Here is a 19540-nt window from a genome sequence, read left to right on the forward strand (position 1 = left end):
ATCATGTATCGGTAGTGATGAATTAACATGAATAGTACCATATGGGCTTACACTTAGCTGGCTTAGTGTTCTATCACGTAGAGGACTCGGGCGTGAATGCCATGGTGGAAGGTCATATGCTAATTCGTTTTGCTTTGTTGTCAGTTTTGTGCTAGTAGAAGTAATGCCATTAATGACTTTGGGAATTTGAACACTTGCAACTTTTTATGCTTGGCTAGGTTGCTGAGATTATGTACCATTATACTCAGTTTTTGTGGCCTATTTTTCTCTTATTACTAAGATATCACTAAAATCCTTTTGTTTTATAAATCATTTTGGCTAGACATATATTTGCTTGGAAAGCAAAATAATAAAATAAAATAAAATAATAAAATAAAAAATAAATAATAAAAAAAATTATTAAACAAAAACAAATTATATAAAAAAATATAACTTAAATATAAAATAAGAAACTTGATGGGGGCAAAAAAAATAAACAATAAATTAAAAATATAACATTTAAATAAATAAAAAATGTTATTAAAAATGTAGAAAAAATAATTTAAATATAAAATAAGAAGCCTGATGGGGACAAAATAAAAAACAAAAACAATTTTTTTTTAAAGTAAAACAATAAATAAAATACAAAAGAAAATATATTCAATTAATCTTCTCTTTCCCTTTCCTTTTCTCTTTGTGAACAGGTACCCATTCCCCACGGTGTTCAGTACGTGTAGTAAGAAGGATCTGGTGGCTAGTCTGGAGAAGGGGGTGGGCATGTGTTTGTATAATATGCCTGAAGTCAAACTGCTTTACGGGGGACAGAAATGTGGCAACGGATACATTGAGGAAGGAGAGGAGTGTGACTGCGGAGAGCTGGAGGTATGAAAGACTCACACACATCAAATACCTTTCTATATCACAACAAAGAAGGCCGCTGCTAGAATTAGCAGATCTGATCCAGGTCCATATCTAGCCTTTGGTGATGTTTGGAATTTGATTTGGTCGGCTTAATATTTACAGGCTAAATCATGGCTTTCAGTATGGATATGTCAGTAAATATGTTCTTAGACATTAAAAATTTGTCTTATTTATTTTACGCCAGCTTTATTTTTAGATTTAAATGGAATTAAAATATTTTAAAATTATTTATGAATATCAAATAGGATACATATATAATGCTTGCTACACTTTTATTACTGAACATAAAAAAAATAATAAATAAAAAAAACAACCAGTAGAAAAGTACTACCAAAAAGAGACTGCCATGTCGCTAATCTTATTACAGTTACCGCAGGGTGTCATTGAAATGATTCATAGTATGAAATTCCATTTACTTTTGAGTCATTAATGCCCTAAAAATTGTAAAATATTATTTACAGGAAAGTTTTATGATATAGACAATTCTGACCATCTGAGATGTGGTGCGTTTGTGACGTAAAAGAGCTGTTAGGACCCGGGTTTGAGTCCAGACTACGTCATCTGTGCAGCCTGATCCAGTTCCACCTCTCTGTTCCCCTTCCTGTCTGTCTCTACTGTCCTATAAATAAATACTAAAATTCCCCCTAAATATCATGTAGTAATGGAACTGGAGACTTCAAAAATGGTCTATGTAATTTAGATGTCATGCAGGCATATTGTGTCAGTGCAGACCTGAGGAAAAAAGCCTGGCCTGAACTTTAAAGTCTAGGATCTTGTTATAGGGAAAAGTTTGCTTCAGAATGGCACCCGTGAGCTCCAGTGATCTCACCGGGGGGAATGAGGGAGGAAGCGGGTAAAGAGCAGAGAGGAAGCCCAGCAGCGGGTCTTGAGTGTTGGGTAGAAGGATATGAGAAGCCCATCCCCCCATCATTTCACACTAGTTGACGGTAGTTTTACAGAAAACAGCAGGTCTGTAAAGAGATTTCTGTGACTCTGAGGAGCAGTTCGAGCCAGCGGACTGACCTAACCCAGCCCAACCCTCCAGCACCTCTCCCAGCCCACACCAGGACCTTGTTAAGAGTGGGAGAAAAGGAGTGAAAGAGAGGAATAAAAAGTCCCATAGACATTTTTGTGTGTGTGTGGTGTATGAAATAAAATTTTAGTGCTTGAGGTCTTAATGAGCTTCTTGTGTACTTTTAGAGAAAAACTAAGCTCTTCTGCTTCACTACAACAACAAAACATGATTTTTAGTCTTCAGAATTCACCTCTTTCTCTCTCTTCCTCTCCCTCTCTTTTCTGAGATAAATGTCCTCTTTCCTTCAATTGTGCTTGGACTCTGACGTTCCCATCACTTCCAGTCTTGGGTCAGTGATGATGTCACTCACTTAGACACGTACACACATGAACACGGTTCACTGATACCAAGAGTTCAGGGTTTGAGAAAACAACTTTTAAAAAAAATCAGAACAATGCATGGACCACTAATTTAAACCAGACATGTCAATGCACTCACATATGCAAACCTACAGTAACATTTCCAAACTTTTTTTTTTGTTACCATGGATGCAAAGAACTGGTTGAAAGAAGGGAATTTCCTAAAAGAATATGAGCTCCACACCTGGAACTAATATTCAATAAAGTGATCATACGGGGCGACTGTTCAGACTTTTTTTTCTTTCCATTGTTTTTCTGTAACCCCTAATTATCTAATGTCAAATTAAAGGGGTCATAGCCTGTGCTATTGTAGCATTTTATTTTCCCCCTAAAGTCTGCTTATAATGTTAGTCAAAGTTTCTTGCACCAAAAACAATCGTAATTTTGCTTTTTAGCCATTTTATACAATTATCCACCTTCTTTCTGACAATTAAACAGCCTGACTTAAAGGGCACCTATTATGGATTTTTGAAAAATTAACTTTCATGCATTGTGTAACACAGCTCTAAGTGAATGAAAACATCCTGCAAAGTTTTAAATCTAAAAGTGCACTGTGTATAAAGATATTGTCTTTCAAAAGAAAGAGTCGACTCTGAGTCATGAAAATGAGTCGTTTTTAAAATGAATCCCATGAAATCAAAATTAAAGTTTTTTGGTTGTTAGTATCAGTATGTTAGTCTTAAGGTTATCTATAAGCCAGTGTGCTCCAAAACAGTGACAAACCTCGCATTTAGAAGATATAAGCATTCAAAGGTTGCAGTTCGTCACTTCCGCCAAAATGGATCAACAATTTTTTCAATGTTACCTCGTACTTCAGCTTCTCATCAAATGTTCTGACCAATCAAATGCTCTCTAGAATCCAAAGCGCCCGCCCCCTACACTATAAATATACGCTGAACCGCCGGGTGAGATTGGTCACTTGTTCACAGGATTTGTATTTTCTGTACAGTGAATGGCACGAAGTGCACTATATAGGGGATAGGGAATGATTCAGACAATGGAAATATTTAAAAAGGGGGGCGGGGCTGCTTGATATGTACCGCCCTTTCTTCCTGTTTCAGTTAAACTGATGTCAACACATAGAATAAAGGAACTTCAGTGGACCATTTTTAGTTCACCCAAAAATGAAAATTCGGCTGCGTTTTACTCACCCCCAAGGCATCCTAGGTGTATATGACTTTCATCATATATATCATATATAAATACATTACTGCATTTCATTGCCTTGTACCTTACATGTGCAATGACAATAAAGTTGAATCTAATCTAATCTTTCAGACGAATCCAGTCGGAGTTATATTAAAAATTGTCTTTGATCTTTCAAGCTCCATCATTGCAGTCAGCAGGTGTTGCATTGCTTTAGTCCAAAAGATTTTAAATAAAAAGCACCCATCCATAGAATAAAGTGTCTCACACGGCTCCGGGAGTTGAACAAAGGCCTCCTGTGGCGAATCAATGTGTTTTTGAAAGAAAACTATCCATATACAAATGCATGCAGGATTGCATATACCATGGTTGTTTGGGTGTTTACCCCAATAGCATGCCATAGACCAATCACAACAGACTGGGTCATCAGACCAACCACCGCAGATTAGCGTCAAGCAAAGGAGGGGTTTGGAAAAATGAATCATTGAGCAACAAACCGTTTGTTGAGCAAAAAGGGGAAAAAATAAATGCATATTATAAGACAAATGACAGTGTTTTTTGACCTTGAAAGCATGTCAACCTGTTGTTGGGGATTCCCAAAACCAAAATATGAACCTTTCATAACCCATAATAGGGACACTTTAAATATGTAAATGACCTCTATTAAAATGTCCTAAGCTTTTGTAATTTTTTTAAATAAAAAAATTTAGGTTTTTTTTGTTCAGTTTTTTTTTTTTCTCTTTCTTTTTTTATTTTTGTTGGTTTGTTTTTCGTTTAATTTGCCTGTTTTGCATTCCTTTATTTTTTTGTTCTTTCTTCACCTGCCTTGTTTTGTGCTTGTTTTTATTTTTCATTGTTTGTTTTTGGTCTGTCGGGTCTTTGAATGACACACATTTTCACATTCTGACTCTTAAAGGGGTCATATGATGTGATTTCTGTGTTTTTCAGAATGATGAGCTTTGTAAAAATCTATGTGTTTCAGAAAGCCGGGGCATAGAGGAGAAACAATAATGTCCAGTATGTGGAAAATAATGTGTTTTTTGAACCTTAAACCGCACAAACTCTTTTCATTACACCAAATATAAAATAATGTTCTTCTTTAGCAACGTCACATGACCCCTTTTAAAATTAAACTACCTGTTTGATACTTTAACTTCAGGACTTCAGTAGTTAAATGAAGTGTGCTATGATTGACTTAACTTTCCCCATGTGATACAGTGACACACAATGCCTTCAAATCTGTTGTCTTTCCTGTGTTTTCTTCAGGAGTGTATGAATCCCTGCTGTAACGCTACAACCTGCACTCTCAAGGGAGATGCTGTGTGTGCCCATGGACAGTGCTGTGAAGACTGCCAGGTACTTTTGTAAATCTGTCCTTTCCCATTTTCCTCCTCATTCATTCTTTCTCTGTGTGTAATATAATGGCGTGGAAATCACATTCTCCTTGCCCCATTAATAAGTGCAACATGAACCAACATTTGCGCTCCAAACATAGACACTCAGTTTCCTCTCAGGCCTCCAGACACATAAATCAGAGTGCTCAGCTCACTTACTTACTGAGGAAAGGAGCCAGACCAGGGCCCTCCGGAACAGACCCCAAAACAGGGATACATGTTCACACAGACTTTACAACAAACTACAACAAGCTTTCAGCATAGTGCTTCATTAAATGAAAATAGCAACTAAAGAATTTAATCATGCCACTTTCTTGGACTGTATTTCATTTCTTAGTGCAAGTTAAGGGAATAGTTTTTGGAGAACTTTTCCATGAACTACTGACTATTGTACCCAATAGTCATTGTAATTCATGCAAAGCTCGTCTCTGCATGACTTTGAGTTTATCCCATTGTGCCTGCATTGAAGTTGAGTAAATTTTTCTCTTTGCTTTATTTTGACAGAAATCTCCTTGATTTTCTTAATTTTAGGTGACACTGAGCACTTTAAGTTTGCTTTCTAGTTTTGTCTGAAGCCTTTTGTTCTTGTGCATCTGTGCAGTTAAAACCGGCTGGGACTCCCTGTAGAGAGTCCAGTAACTCCTGTGACTTACCTGAGTTCTGCACCGGAACAAACCCCCACTGCCCTGCCAATGTGTACTTGCACGATGGACACGCGTGCCACAATATGGATGGTTACTGCTACAACGGCATCTGTCAGACTCATGAGCAGCAATGCATCACTCTGTGGGGACCAGGTTGGTACCTCTGTAGATCTAATATGCGGATAGCTGCAGGGTTCATAGGCTTATTTGATTGTTCAAAAATTTATTGTGGGGTTCTGCAGATATACTGTACATTTCATTAATCATACATTTTTGATATTGTATTCTATATGTAACCATTATCAAGCCAGCACTTCTCTTGAAATCCTGCATGCATTCATATGGCGAGCTCAAGCAATATGAAAGCTCACACTGATTGCTGTTATTTATTCCATATGTCTGTTCGTACTCCCTTCCAAAATGATTCAGGGCACAGTCTGACATATGTTATCCTTTCATCGGTTTTTGGTTTATATACAAGCTGAAACAAGATGGAAGGATTGTACAGTGTCATATTTCCATCTCTGACAAAGGGCATATGCTGTATTATTTTCATTCTTTATTGTTTTCCAGGAGCGAAACCTGCCCCGGGAATCTGTTTTGAAAGAGTAAACTCTGCAGGTGATCCCTATGGAAATTGTGGAAAAGACTCCAAAGGTTCCTTTGCTAAATGTCAAGCAAGGTACAGTCAGGGCATAATACTACAGCACTTTGCACTTTAACCTTTTACTTACAGTACAATTACATACATTTTTCAAATTTGCTTCAATTTTACATTTTATTATATTATTTTTTTCTTTATTGTTTCAGTTCTTTTTATTTTGTTTATTTTGTTTTGCTTCTTATGCTTTGCTTTTTGTTTTGTTTTTGTTTAGTTTTGCTTGATTGTTTTTGTTTAGTTTTCTTGTTCTGTTTTGTTCCGCTTCGTTTAATTTTATTTGCATTTTGCTATGATCATTTGTTTTTGTTTGTCTTTGCTTTACTTTTTGTCTTGCTTGTTCTCCTTGTTTGACACAGCATTGTTTGTTGTGTTTGTTAAATTATTTCTTTGCTGCTTTATAACTTTTTTCTGCTTAATTTTGTGGTACTTTGGCAATACAAATGCTTAGCTTTTATAGTGCCAATACAGCATATATAATTAAAATGTAGAACCAGTGACTGACAAGGAAATAACAATTTTCATGATGCACATTCTCAAAACAAAAGAATATTAAAATAAAGATTGTTAAGTGTGAAGTGAAGAATAGTATTGCTTAAGGTTGTCCTGATTCATTCATATCATTTGCTGTCTGATTATTATGGGATGGCCCATCAAACGTTGTAATGAATGTAATTTTGTTAATTTCTTTGTAGCCATGACATTATTATTCAGCAACAGTGGCAGCCCCATGGTTTTGCATGTAATCTCTTGTCACTATTAATTACACTCTCTGCTCCTCACAGATGAGTGAGAGGGTGTGAAAGGCGAGATTACCTCAAGACAACACAATCTCCTCTCTGTTTTTCAGGCGTTTTTTCACCTTATCCCATTTATTCAGTGTAAAATCATTTAGCACTGTTGTTGCATGCTCACTCATTGTATTTTGTCTGTGTGATTTAAACAGGGATGCTAGGTGTGGGAAAATTCAGTGCCAAGGAGGTGCCAACAGGCCAGTGATCGGAACCAATGCGGTTTCCATAGATACAAACATACCTCTGCAAGAGGGTGGGCGTATTCTGTGCCGTGGAACACATGTATACCTGGGTGACGATATGCCTGATCCAGGACTGGTGTTGGCAGGCACTAAGTGTGCTGAGGGAATGGTACGAGAATAAATCATCTGGTAGAGATTATTTGTGTTTATCAGCCAGGCTGAGATGATATTTGGCCATTTTTATTGCTTTCCAATGACCATTTGGTGTTTGTTTTGTAGTGTGATATTGCTTATATTATATTATATTATATTATATTATATTATATTATATTATATTATATTATATTATATTATATTATATTATATTATATTATATTATATTATATTATATTATATTATATTATATTATATTATATTATGCAACGTAGCACTATATTATTTGAAAAAAAAATAAGATAATTTAAAATGACTAATTTGAATAATTAAATAGACTTTCATGATTACTTTAAACACTAAATTATTATATAAATTATTTTATTCTAAAAAAATGTATCATTTGTTTAGATATAGTAAATTACAATTATTTTGTTCTTTTGATAACCTTAGTTTTTAACAGTGCGAAATAAAATCTTAATTTGTTTTATTTTGTTTAGTTTTAAGCAAATATGTAATTTTCATTTGTGCTATATTTTACAGTATTGCATTTACATATACTTACACTGTACTTACCTAAAGTAGTAATGTTAATATAATGTGATTATATGGGTTAAGGTTAGGTTTAGAGGTAGGTTCAGAGTTAGTACATAATTAATACCCAATAACTGTAATTACTATAATAAGTAAAGAGTATGTACATTTGGAACATGACTTTAAAATTAAGTGGTACCTCATTTTCTGTAAAAAAAAAAAAAAAAATTATATAATACTGGCTACTGGCATTAATTGGCCACCCTGGCACTTAAAAAAAAAAAAAACATTTTGGTTGACCAGTAGTTAAGGCCAATAACATATATGTTTTTTTTTTTAACATAATAACATATCAGTCTTGTTTTTTTCTTAACCTGCAGTTCTCTTTGTCTCTCTCTCATCATAACAGATCTGTTTGAACAGGCAGTGTCAGAATGTAAGTGTCTTTGGAGTGCACAAGTGCTCTGGGAAGTGTAATGGAAGAGGGGTAAGGTTGCTTCCACTCTGTCAGTCGAAATTTCCTCAAATCTACTGGAAAGGTTTTTTTTTTTTTTCTTTAATTTCTCTGACATTAATTATCAGGCATTAGGCTCATATTTGAGTCAGGAATGCAGATAGTAAGTTAGCACAAACTATTGCCCTCTACAGAAAATCTCGCCTTTTACAGAAATGTCCATTTCATTACATTATAGCTGTCTGCCAAGGGGACAGCATGTGCCCATAATAGCACTTAGCTAACTAGGTCCATGCTAACTTCACTTGAACTAGATTACTGCTACGAATAAAATAGCAGTTAAAAGCACAGATAAGACACTGATTCTGTACTAAATTAGATCACAGCGTAACCTTGTGTCAGTCATGGTCTTTCATGGAAGCTTGATACATTTAAAGGGATAGTTCATCCAAAATGAAAATCTGTCATCATTTACTAATCTTGCTTTTTTTTTTTTTTTTGGTGGTGGTGGTTTCTTTTTTTTTTCCTTGTATGTCCCGTATTACTTTCTTTTATCCGGGAAAAACAAAAGGAAGAATACAGCAGAATGTCCAAGCTGCTCTTTTCTTTGCATTTAAAGTGAATGGAGATCAGAGCTGTTAAGCAACATTTTCAGGGCTGGATTCTTGTAAATTACTGTTCCTCACACAAAGCTATGGTTTCAAAAGTCTTTGAATACAGCTTACATATCATATGGACCACTTTTATGTCCCTTCCATTGCATAGAATATTGCAGCTCGGATAGTCTTCAAAACTTTACTTTTTGTGTTTCAAGGAAGAAAGTCATAAAGCTTTGAAAGAACATTTGCGTGAGTTCAGATTTTGGGGAAACTATTTTTTTTTTTTGTCAATCGTACCCTGGTTCACCTCAATGGCCACACTATTGTTTTACCAGCATGCTGGGTGACTTGAGGCTTGTCTCAGCTGTTGAAGTACTTCACAATCAATCTCTGTCACTCCAATAAGGTTATATGAGTCATATTTAATTAATTTGTGTACCATTCATCATGCACATGCACTTTTTTGCCAGAGGACTGCTTAAATGCAATCGCTTAACGCTGTGGCCAAGAACACCCCCACGTTGTCTTTTGCATTTGCACCCACTGTCAGCTCTGGAGGGCATGTGTGCAAGCGTGTAATGTTTTATTTATTTTCTGTTGTTATACACTTCCTAAATTGGAATTCTTATTTTTGTCTGTAGGCTGTGCAATTGCATCCATTTTTACTCCAATGTCTATTTCCTTACTGGAGCTGTGCTGCAAGACGAATTAATCATTGTTAATAAAGATGTTGGTAGCACTGTCCACATTCTGGGATCCTGAATGCTCCAATTGCCAGTTGTTTTTTAAGACCCAGACCTAGAACAATAGAAGACCACTAAATACTAAGACCAATACTAGACCCCTAAGCCCCACACCAAAACCCCCAAGATCTTGATTAATACTAGACCACCAAGGGTATCGGTTTCCTAAGATCAAGTCAACAATATCAAGACTCAATCAAAATTTTTGAGTCTGTCTGTCTACGCAGAGGGTCTTTTTTTAAATCATCACAGCATCCAAGAAAGTTGGATGAGAGTTAAGAGTTTGAGAGTCCGAAAAGTTTCCTCATGTTTTTATGGCGGGAAAGACATAGCTGCATCTTTCCTTTTAGAAGGCAGACATCTAATATTCAGACTGTGATTTAAGTGACATCAATCAACTTATGCAGCGACCCCTGACACTTACCCTGATGGAAAAATTTGATGCATTTTTGTGCAAATAGAAAAATTTTGCCCTTGAATGCAGCACTGAACAGAGCATCCATGAACTGAATGCTCATGAGGAGATTTCATACCATTATCCCCCAGAATTCTTTAAGCATTGAACAGCAGGATGTTGTTGATAATGTCCAGCAAGAAATTTGATCAGGATGATTGTGCTATGTGTGGCATTAATGCCAGTTGCTTTATGTTTACAGGAATGCAACAACAAGAAGAACTGCCACTGTGAAGCTCACTGGGCACCTCCTTTCTGTGATAGGGCAGGGTTTGGCGGCAGCGTTGACAGTGGACCAATGAGACAAGCCGGTACAGTGATGGACAACTGCACTTTTGACTTAACTGCTAGAGCAGTATGCCTTACACTAACATAGCATGACTTACTGCAGTGCTTATGTGCTCCTTTCCAGTCAGAAACACTCTTCTAAGCAAGCATGCAAACACAATATTATTATTATTTTTTTATTTGAATAATTTATTTCAGAAACAACTTATAACTTGAAATGAAACAAAATGACAGAAATGACCATCCTTAGTTACAAATTCTGTCTGTCATCTATCTCTATATGTGTCTATCCTTCTATTGTTCTAGCTATCATTCTAAGAAATTTCACAAACAACTCTACACAAAGAAATGAAACAAAACAGCAGTTTTCAAGAAACATACTCTTCTAAGCAAGTATACAAACAGAATATTATTTTTTTACAGTTTTCTTAAACCTTTCTTTCTTTCTTTCTTTCTTTCTTTCAGAAACAACTACACAAAGCAATTTAGCAAAATGATGAAAATGAGCATCCTTAGTTACAAATAAACTACAGATTTACAAATGTATTTACATTTATGCATTTAGCAGGTACTTTTATCTAAAGCAAATTACAAAAGAGGAACAAAAAATTGTATATACAATGACAGGTTTATTAGACATCTATTATTATTATTATTATTTTAATTATTTATTTATTCATCAAACAAATATTAAAGGAAGAAAACTGACTATTAAAGAAGCTTACACAAATGCCTGATATAATGTCTATTGAGAATGGATACATGCATTGCATTATGAATTACTTTTTGACATATTTTAGAATGCAAAGATGCATACATTACATTTTGCATACTTGGTAGCATTTCTGTTTGCTAACATGCATGGAGTATGTACAACCTCTTTGGCCTCATGCATTCAGATTTTCCGACAGTACCTCTTGAGGAAGTGCACTAGCTCTAACCACTTTCATCCCCTCTGTGACAGCCGCACCGCAGGTAGAACAGTGCAGCCTGAAAGTACAATGTACTTACAAAACCCATTAAATGATTTTCCAGTGAAAAAGCATAACAGCATTGACAGGACACGTCATTGATTTACTGGTGAAAACCTGAAGCACTGCGCTTAGATGTCACTCAGCAGACATTCAAGAACTTTGAGGCAGCTTGTAAAAGCAATGCAGGTGGAGACACAGAGGGATGTTGATCCATTCTTTTTCTTTCTAACCTGACTCTGACTTCTTGTGTTTTCCCTCTCTGTGCCATTCTGTGCCGTGCTGTACAACAGATGTGCGAGTGTGTGTATTAATGTGCGTGCTGTCCTATGTGACAACAGCTGACAGCAGCGCTGTGGTCGTGGGCGCGTTGGTCACCCTCCTTTGCTTGCTGTCGGTGGGACTGATTGTGTGCCTGAAGAGGAAAGCGCTGGTTCGAATGCTCTGCATCAATAAGAAGAGTGCCATCCAAAAGCTCAGGTACTGTCAATGGTGCAGTTTCCCCCAGCGATGGTTTCCAAAACATGTTTGATCCTGGATTCCTGCTGGTTTCCATTCAGGGACACCAAAGTCCCTAGAGTTTTATTGAAGCTTAAGGGAATTAAGTTTCAAGTTCAGTTTAAGTTCATATTGACAGGAATTCGGGGCATAATGTAGTTTGGCACAGAAAATAATTTTGACTTGTTCCTTGAAAAAATAAAATTCATGGTCAGAGTAACAAACTTACAATAGAAGTAAACTGGGCCAGCATTCCAGAGGGTTTAACAGTCTAAATGTGAATCTTGTATTTTTGTTAAAGCGCTTGAATTATTCAGTAAAACACTGATAAAGCTGTCTAAATCACCCTTTTGAGGTGAGAATAGTTTTCTTTGTGGAAGAACTTCTGCGTTACTTATGTAATTCCTCTGAGTGGAGTATGCTACATCCAAAAAACTCTATACATATTACAAGTCCTTTTCTAGTATTATTGAGTGTTTTGTGCAAAAGTTATGGGGGTTAGTGGGTTTACATCATGACATTGATGCTTAACAGGTAGCGTTAGGTCAGTAATTGATGGGGTTTGGGGATGCTGCAATAGAGCTTAATAAAAAGTGGCCATCCCTACTGTAGTAATTATATTCACCATACCTAAAACATGAAACCTTTTGAAAACTGTTTCTTAATTTTACAGATCAGTAGGGCGAAAGCGAGCTCCCAGCCCCCGACAGACACAGTCAGTGTTCAGGGTCTCGCCTCAGCACAAGCCCACCTCTTTACCTTTACACTCCCGCTGTGACAAGGTAAGTGTGATACTCTACTCATCATCACAGACTCAGGCACACAACATGATTATAACGTCCAAAATATGTAATAATATTTTCAATAATTGTAGTTAGTGTATTATATATGAAATATGTTATATTGTCTTATATGTGTTATCCAAAATGATTTGCCTATTTTCATTAGTACAATTTCCTTACAATTGCATTTGTGAAAATGTTTTTTAAAATAATGATACTAAATTGAAACAAATACCAGAATACCAGATTTTATTATATATGGTATGATTTTGTGAATGGTAATCTAAATGAATATCTAAACCCTTATTATTAACAAGCACTAACAAGATCTTTTATTAAACCTTAAATTCCATAATTCATCACCTCGGTGTCTGTCCTGCCCAGCGAGGAGCAGATGAGGTCAGCTCACTCGCAGAATTACTATGCCTGTCCAAGCCAATCCATCCCTTGCTTTCTGTGTACACGGCATGAGACTTAGGTGCATAATTGATTTAGTCTCCAGTATCGACCATCAAAGAATATTAATGAAATCCAGATCTTCATCTAAAACCTCAAAGATTAATTTTGAAGGATTTCTGGTTTAATTCAGTCTAATGTAATTGAGTAGCATAACAATATAATGATTGAAACTGTTTGCTGGATTTGGAAGCCTTTGTTTGCTCAGACCTCAATGTGATTGGGCAGTTGCCAATGAAGTGTGTTGGAAAAGTAAAGCACTGACTGATTGCTTCATCTGGGTATTTTTAGTCTGTGTGCCATGCCACAACAGCATGTATGAATACCTTTATGAAAGAGGATCTGGAACAGTATTGAACTGTGAAGCAGCATATGCAGAAAGATGTTTAGATTGTTTCCTCAGGTTAGCAGTAGCAAGCAGTAGAGCTCGTATTGAATGCTTGTGTCTTTATTTTAAGAGCTGTCTGTTTTCCGCAGACGTCTCATCACATTTCGGAGCCTCTCCTTCCTCCACACAACTTCCACAGTTTGCGTCGGCTGCCTGAATGTCCCACGCGCTGCCAGCCCGTCCACATCAGCCACCCCATGCCCATCACAGGTCTGCAGCATCACAGGACTCTAGTGTCACACACACACTCGCCAGGCAGAGCGGCAGGCTTCCACACACTCCCACGCCAGCTGCCCTACGCTAACATCCAGGTGAGTGCTGTCACCATGTACCAGACATCCCACCCTGCAAAAACTCATTTAATGGAATAGCATTAGTACCCCAGTTGAGTTTGGCCTCAATATGTAGTAGTACATCAATCAAGTAACTCCTTAATGTAACTAACATTGGCACCAAAAATCACAGCTGTTCTCCCTTATCATTTGCTTTTGCTTTATTTCCCACTCGCTCGTAAGCCACATACACAGGTTAATTCAATCCTGCAAAAATGGTGTAGAGTTTGACAAAATCCAAATAGAAGTGGACAAAGGATACGGATTCAAAACTCATTTATACCAGGTGATAACTGTAAATGCATCTCAGCAGAAAACCTGTGATTGAATCGCCATAAATGTACTTTAATACCCTGGAAATGGGGCTTCTCTCTCTTGCTCTATTTCTGGGATATTGTATATAACTTGTGGGTGTCAGAAAGCTGTTATTAATATGCGTGAGACTGCTGGAACTTCTGGAAGAGCTGGGATGTCTGATGTAGGTGCAACACAAGTGTTTTTTTAATAAATACATTTAAAATAGTACACTAAATAGAAAAAAAATATTTTTTTCAGTGGTGCAAAAAGTTTTAATATAATATAATGCAATGCACTTTTAAATGTTATGTGTGTGTGTGTGTGTGTGTGTGTGCGTGTGCAATATTTTGTTAAGATAGATACCCATTTTGAGATTTAGATAAGGATTACATTTAATAATAAGTATAAGAACGCACAATTAAATATCCATTATCAACATATATATTGACAATAAAAATATTATCGGATCAACTTAAAAACAATGTCATGTCGAATCAATGCTTTATCATGTAGCTTCTGATTAGTACACAATGTGAGTATGAACATTATGTACAAAATTAGAATCACATATTCATTTTTCATGAATTGGCATTAGAATTGTTAGCCTGTAATCAGAAAAATATTGCAAAAAGGCTTGTGGGTCAGGAGGTTTTACCATAAGGGCCCGTTTACCCAGAAAAAAAACAGAAAAGTAACCTGCTAGACTGATGTCTCGCTCACGTCATACATCTTTTCCAGCGTCTCGTGCATGTCTCTGCATTCTAAAAACGCAGCACTCAAAGATAAAATAAGTTAAGACCCGTCTTGAGTCCTTTTTTCCCATTCCAAGTTTTATAATGAAACGCGTTCTGTGTAAATGACCTCTATGACTGCTGCTGATACAGCTTCATTGGTTGAAAGCGACTGACAGATGCAGAAACCAAGTGGAGGGAGATAAGGAGACATTAGCAAGGACGTTACACTTTCCATTGCTGCACACAGCACATACATTTCTTATATGAAGTTTCCAGTTGAAGATAAAACGAAGACAAAAAATATTAGAGTGGGGTAGACAGAGCGGGTGGAGGAGTGAAAGTGATATGGCGAGAATGAGATTGGACGGGTGCATGAGAGCTTTCCTGTGAGATGGGATGAGAGACGTCCGTGTGTGAAGGTATGTGGTTTAGACGATAAGTGCTGCTCGGGGACGTTGGCAGGATATGCTATCAGACAGCATGAAGAAGAACATCTGTTGCTTTGAATCTCAGCTCGACTTCACGGCACTGCAGCAAACTAACGGTGGTTACATCCAGCACACTATGAAAGGCTCACCCCAACGAGACATTTATTTTGCTATAAAAGTGCAAGATCTGTATTTGGATTATATCACATACGATAACGCATTGTATTCTAAAATAACAAACACAAAGGTTAATCCATTAGACAGGTTTACTAGATTCTCTTTAAAAAGGTCTAAAGGTAGAAAATAGTATTAAGGTTGAAATTTTGTGGTAGGAGGCTGTTTGGTTTGTGCCCGTAAGGTAAACATATCCTAAATATACAAGCATCTGTGATACGCTGATGAAAATAATTTCCTTTAGGTTGTAAAAGTGAATATCTTTTTGCAATTACAATATAAGACGAGACATTATACTTGAATAAATGGTATAAACAAAACAAACATGCTAGCATTGATGAAATCATTTACGAACTTTGTCTGTGCAGTTATCCAATGTAACTGCTTGTTACAACCATATTATAAAGCTCATAAACCTGTTAAATGTCACAGTATGTGCAAGGATACCAGAAAGGGATGTGACTTGTAAAATACTGTTGACATGGAGCTCCACACATAGGAATTACATTAGTAAACACGTAACAAGATCCTACTTTTAACAATACAGCTATTGATTTTTGTACTTAAAATGAAGTCCTTGTTCCATAGTCTTGCATTGTAAAGTCATTTGTCAACTGTATTTTGCTACAGAAGCTGCACATAGATTATGCCACAGATTCTGTCTTGAAGACGTTTTTTGCTCCCCATCAGTTGCATTTCATCAAAAAGCCTTTCAGAGCTCACATTCTGTAGCTGTGCCACACAATACAAATGACTGATACTTTGAAGCTTGCTTGGTTTATATAATGACCTAATTGAAAGTATTCACATTAAACCCTTTTACATATGAAATCACCGTGGTTTGTTTAGTGCTCTCTGAGTGCCCTTTTCTACTTGACTGAGTTCACATTTATTCGGGGAGCCATGAAACACTTTCACCTCTTACGGTGTTCTCACAAATTGGCCTCATGGCTCGACACACTGTCGTGCGCTCATGATTAAAAGGTCTTGTATTGCCGTAATGACATTGCTTTCTCAAGGATGAGGGTTTTGCAGGAACGTATCACTTACGTACAATGGTTAGAAACAGAAAGGAGGAAAAATGTTGTTTCAGATAGACACAAAAATGGATTGATTTTGTTGTCTCAGCATTTCGAATTAGTCAGTTTCTCCACTGTTTTCCACAAAACAAGGCTGCACAGCTGTGAAAAGGTAACAGCTGTATGCCATGACCTCATCCTCTGAGTAAATTGGTAACACACGATGAACTCTTGACTTAACATGGGGTGAACTGGGTGTTGGGGATGGGAGTGCTGCACATTTTGTTTTGTTATTCTGCATTGTTGCCAACAGGGTTTACCAGGATGAGGAGTGTAATCACAGCTCCATCTAGAGGCATTAGTATGCTATCACTGTTTTTTTATTTTTTTTAATCTGTGACAGTGATTCTCAATTCTTGTTGTTGTCCAACACATTACTGGATATTTTAAATGAATTAACCATGATTCATGTCGCGATTCCAGAGGTTTTGAATTTCAAGTATCTGTATAAAAATAAAAAATAAATAAATAAAAAGGCCTAAATTTAAGATTTCCATCCATTTGGATTACACATTTTTAACATGAAAAAATATATATTTATAATGTGATGCATATTTGTCAGTTGTTTTTAAATGAAGCAGAGAAGAAACTGGTAAGATTTTTGCACTCAAGAAAATCATGGCATAGTTAATTATTAGCTGTTTGCATCTATTTGATTACCTCAATTTGATCATAAATCTGTTAACTGTGAAAATAATTACATTTGTTCTATAACAAACGGTAACTATAAAATAACAAACAATAGGTCTATTCACTTACCTAAAATGTGTGATACTGGAAAGAAATGTGTGTGTGTGTGTGTGTGTGTGTGTGTGTGTGTGTGTGTGTGTGTGTGTGTGTGTGTGTGTATATATATATATATATATATATATATATATCTTATCTCTTATCTCCTCTTTGCTTCTTTCATTTATGTATGACTGCCAAATATGCATCACATAAAGTTTATTAGTTTTTTTATGTTTTGTGTAATTAAAATAGATATTATTGGGGTTAGATTGCTTTAATATATCATTCATAATTTAAATACTTCAGTACTTAAGTCATAATGTGGCCCCCTTGGAAGTTTGCTGGGACCCCCAGTCTATATAATAGTTTATATATGTGTGATAAAATAGAAAATCTTCTGTCTTGTTATCTATAGGACCACGACAAGCCCAGTCCCCCACAGAAACCACTTCCCGCAGACCCCTTAATCAGAGGCCACGGGATGGGTCGAAACACATCTGCAGTGGGAGTGCGGATACCTGGACCTCTAGCCATCCCGATTCCAACCGTACCACGACCGCCCCCTGCCATACCACTGCCAAACAGGTCAGTCCCACTGTGATACTGCTGGCAAAACCGCATATTTATGGATGAAAACTAACTGCTTTTTTGATACATTGTAGGCCTCTTCCCAGATTACCACAGCCCTTTTATGATCACTGACATATAGACACCACAGCACTGGGTGAATTTCACCAGCATCTGAACACACTTGTTTGCACTATGAAAACTCTGTTGGACCAAGTGACCACCCCTGCAGAAACTCCACGGAGGGTCTCACAGAGAAGAGGGCTGCCCCGACACCTTGGTGCTGCGCCTCCTCAGAAAAGGTGTTAGTTTGTCCTCGCTCAGGTACTGCAGAACTATTTAAGATGTATATTTATTGTGAGGAGGAAACTATGTGCTGTGCTTGACACTTTTTTTTACTCTGACAATTTTTTTTTTTTACATGTTGAAAATAAGCAGACAAATCATGGTTTCCTTTTTTAAGCATTTTTCTTCAATTTATCTTATGGTAAGACTTAAGAATATCAAAATAGACCTGCTTTAAAACGACGCAGCATGTCTGGGATACTGGAGTATAAGCAACATGAAGTCTAAATGACTAAACACAGAGTGCTGGAATCAGTGCCACTAAGTGCAAAAAAACCTTAATAATTACTTGATTGATGCATGATGACAAATGATGATATCATGAAGGAGGAAGTGATGTGAGCCATTATTGTTCAGTCATCTGTGAGAATTGACAAACCAACTTTTCATGAACTACAGTAACTTAAAGTCACATGTGTTTGAGCAAATGCAGTGCTACAGTATCTGTCAAAGCAAGAATCGCTATTACTATTGCTACAAATTTAGCCCTAAGCATTCAGCTTTGTTTGTAATGATACCTCAAATTATGTGACTTCTTGATGAGAGATGTGCTGGACAATTTAACAGCCAAAACTGAGTTACATCAATTAGGGCTGAGTCGTCTAGAGAACAGAATATGCATTGCAGCTGCATAGCAACGGCTTGTCCAGTTTATCTACAGAAAATGAAAAAAATCCAGTCAGTATTTATAGTTCAAACACTTGAAAGGTCGTGATGTTCCTTTTTCCAACATGCTTTGAAACATTCTGAGAAATGGCAGAGGCAACACAAAATATGTAGTGACACCACAGACCTTAAAATATTGCGGAATAGCAGATCAGCATTCCCACTGAGCCATCAGCATCCAGCAGCTGTCATGTCTGTCATTATGGCCTTGTTGTGCTGTATACACACGTTCTGTGAAATATCTTCCAATACTTGAGGTTATAGATGTTGAAATTTCTGTACTGTATTTCTTGTATTATTTTTGACTATACACAACCAATCAAAAGTTTAGTGTCAGTGAAATTTTCTTTCAAAGAAATGAATACTTTTCTTCAGCAAGGATGCATTAAATTGATCAAAAGTGACAGTAAAGATATTTATTACTTATCAGTAAATAATTTCTATTTCAAATAAATGCTGTTCTTTTGAACTTTTTCTTCATCTATATATATATATATATATATATATATATATATATATATATACATACACACACACTGAAGACTGGAGTAATGATGCTGAAAATTCATTTAAATTCAATTAAAACAGAAGATGGTTATTTTAAATTGTAATAATATTCCATGATATTACACATTTTTACTGTATTTTTGATCAAATAAATGCAGCTTTATAAGATGCTTTCAGAAAAAATCTTACAGACCTCAAACTTTTGAATGA

At 36.3% G+C, this 19540-nt stretch overlaps 1 protein-coding gene across 2 annotated transcripts in view; it reads left to right on the forward strand.

Moving 5' to 3' along the window:
• adam12b (ADAM metallopeptidase domain 12b) overlaps positions 1-19244 on the forward strand; it is an 81250-nt gene extending 62006 nt beyond the window's left edge. The window contains exons 12-23 of one of the 2 annotated variants that reach the window (XM_042742552.1): positions 684-861; positions 4747-4836; positions 5476-5671; positions 6092-6200; positions 7123-7321; positions 8249-8326; positions 10292-10400; positions 11642-11828; positions 12520-12628; positions 13562-13783; positions 17661-17830; positions 17908-19244. In XM_042742552.1, the coding sequence (XP_042598486.1) occupies positions 684-861; positions 4747-4836; positions 5476-5671; positions 6092-6200; positions 7123-7321; positions 8249-8326; positions 10292-10400; positions 11642-11828; positions 12520-12628; positions 13562-13783; positions 17661-17830; positions 17908-17947 (1687 nt within the window). In that variant the 3' untranslated portion in view covers positions 17948-19244. The remainder of the gene's footprint in view (positions 1-683; positions 862-4746; positions 4837-5475; positions 5672-6091; positions 6201-7122; positions 7322-8248; positions 8327-10291; positions 10401-11641; positions 11829-12519; positions 12629-13561; positions 13784-17660; positions 17831-17907) is intronic. The other variant, XM_042742553.1, reaches the window with a different exon arrangement.
• The last annotated feature ends 296 nt before the right edge of the window (positions 19245-19540 follow it).

This window comes from Cyprinus carpio, chromosome B17 (assembly GCF_018340385.1).
Source record: "Cyprinus carpio isolate SPL01 chromosome B17, ASM1834038v1, whole genome shotgun sequence".
Classification (NCBI taxonomy): Eukaryota; Metazoa; Chordata; class Actinopteri; order Cypriniformes; family Cyprinidae; genus Cyprinus; species Cyprinus carpio.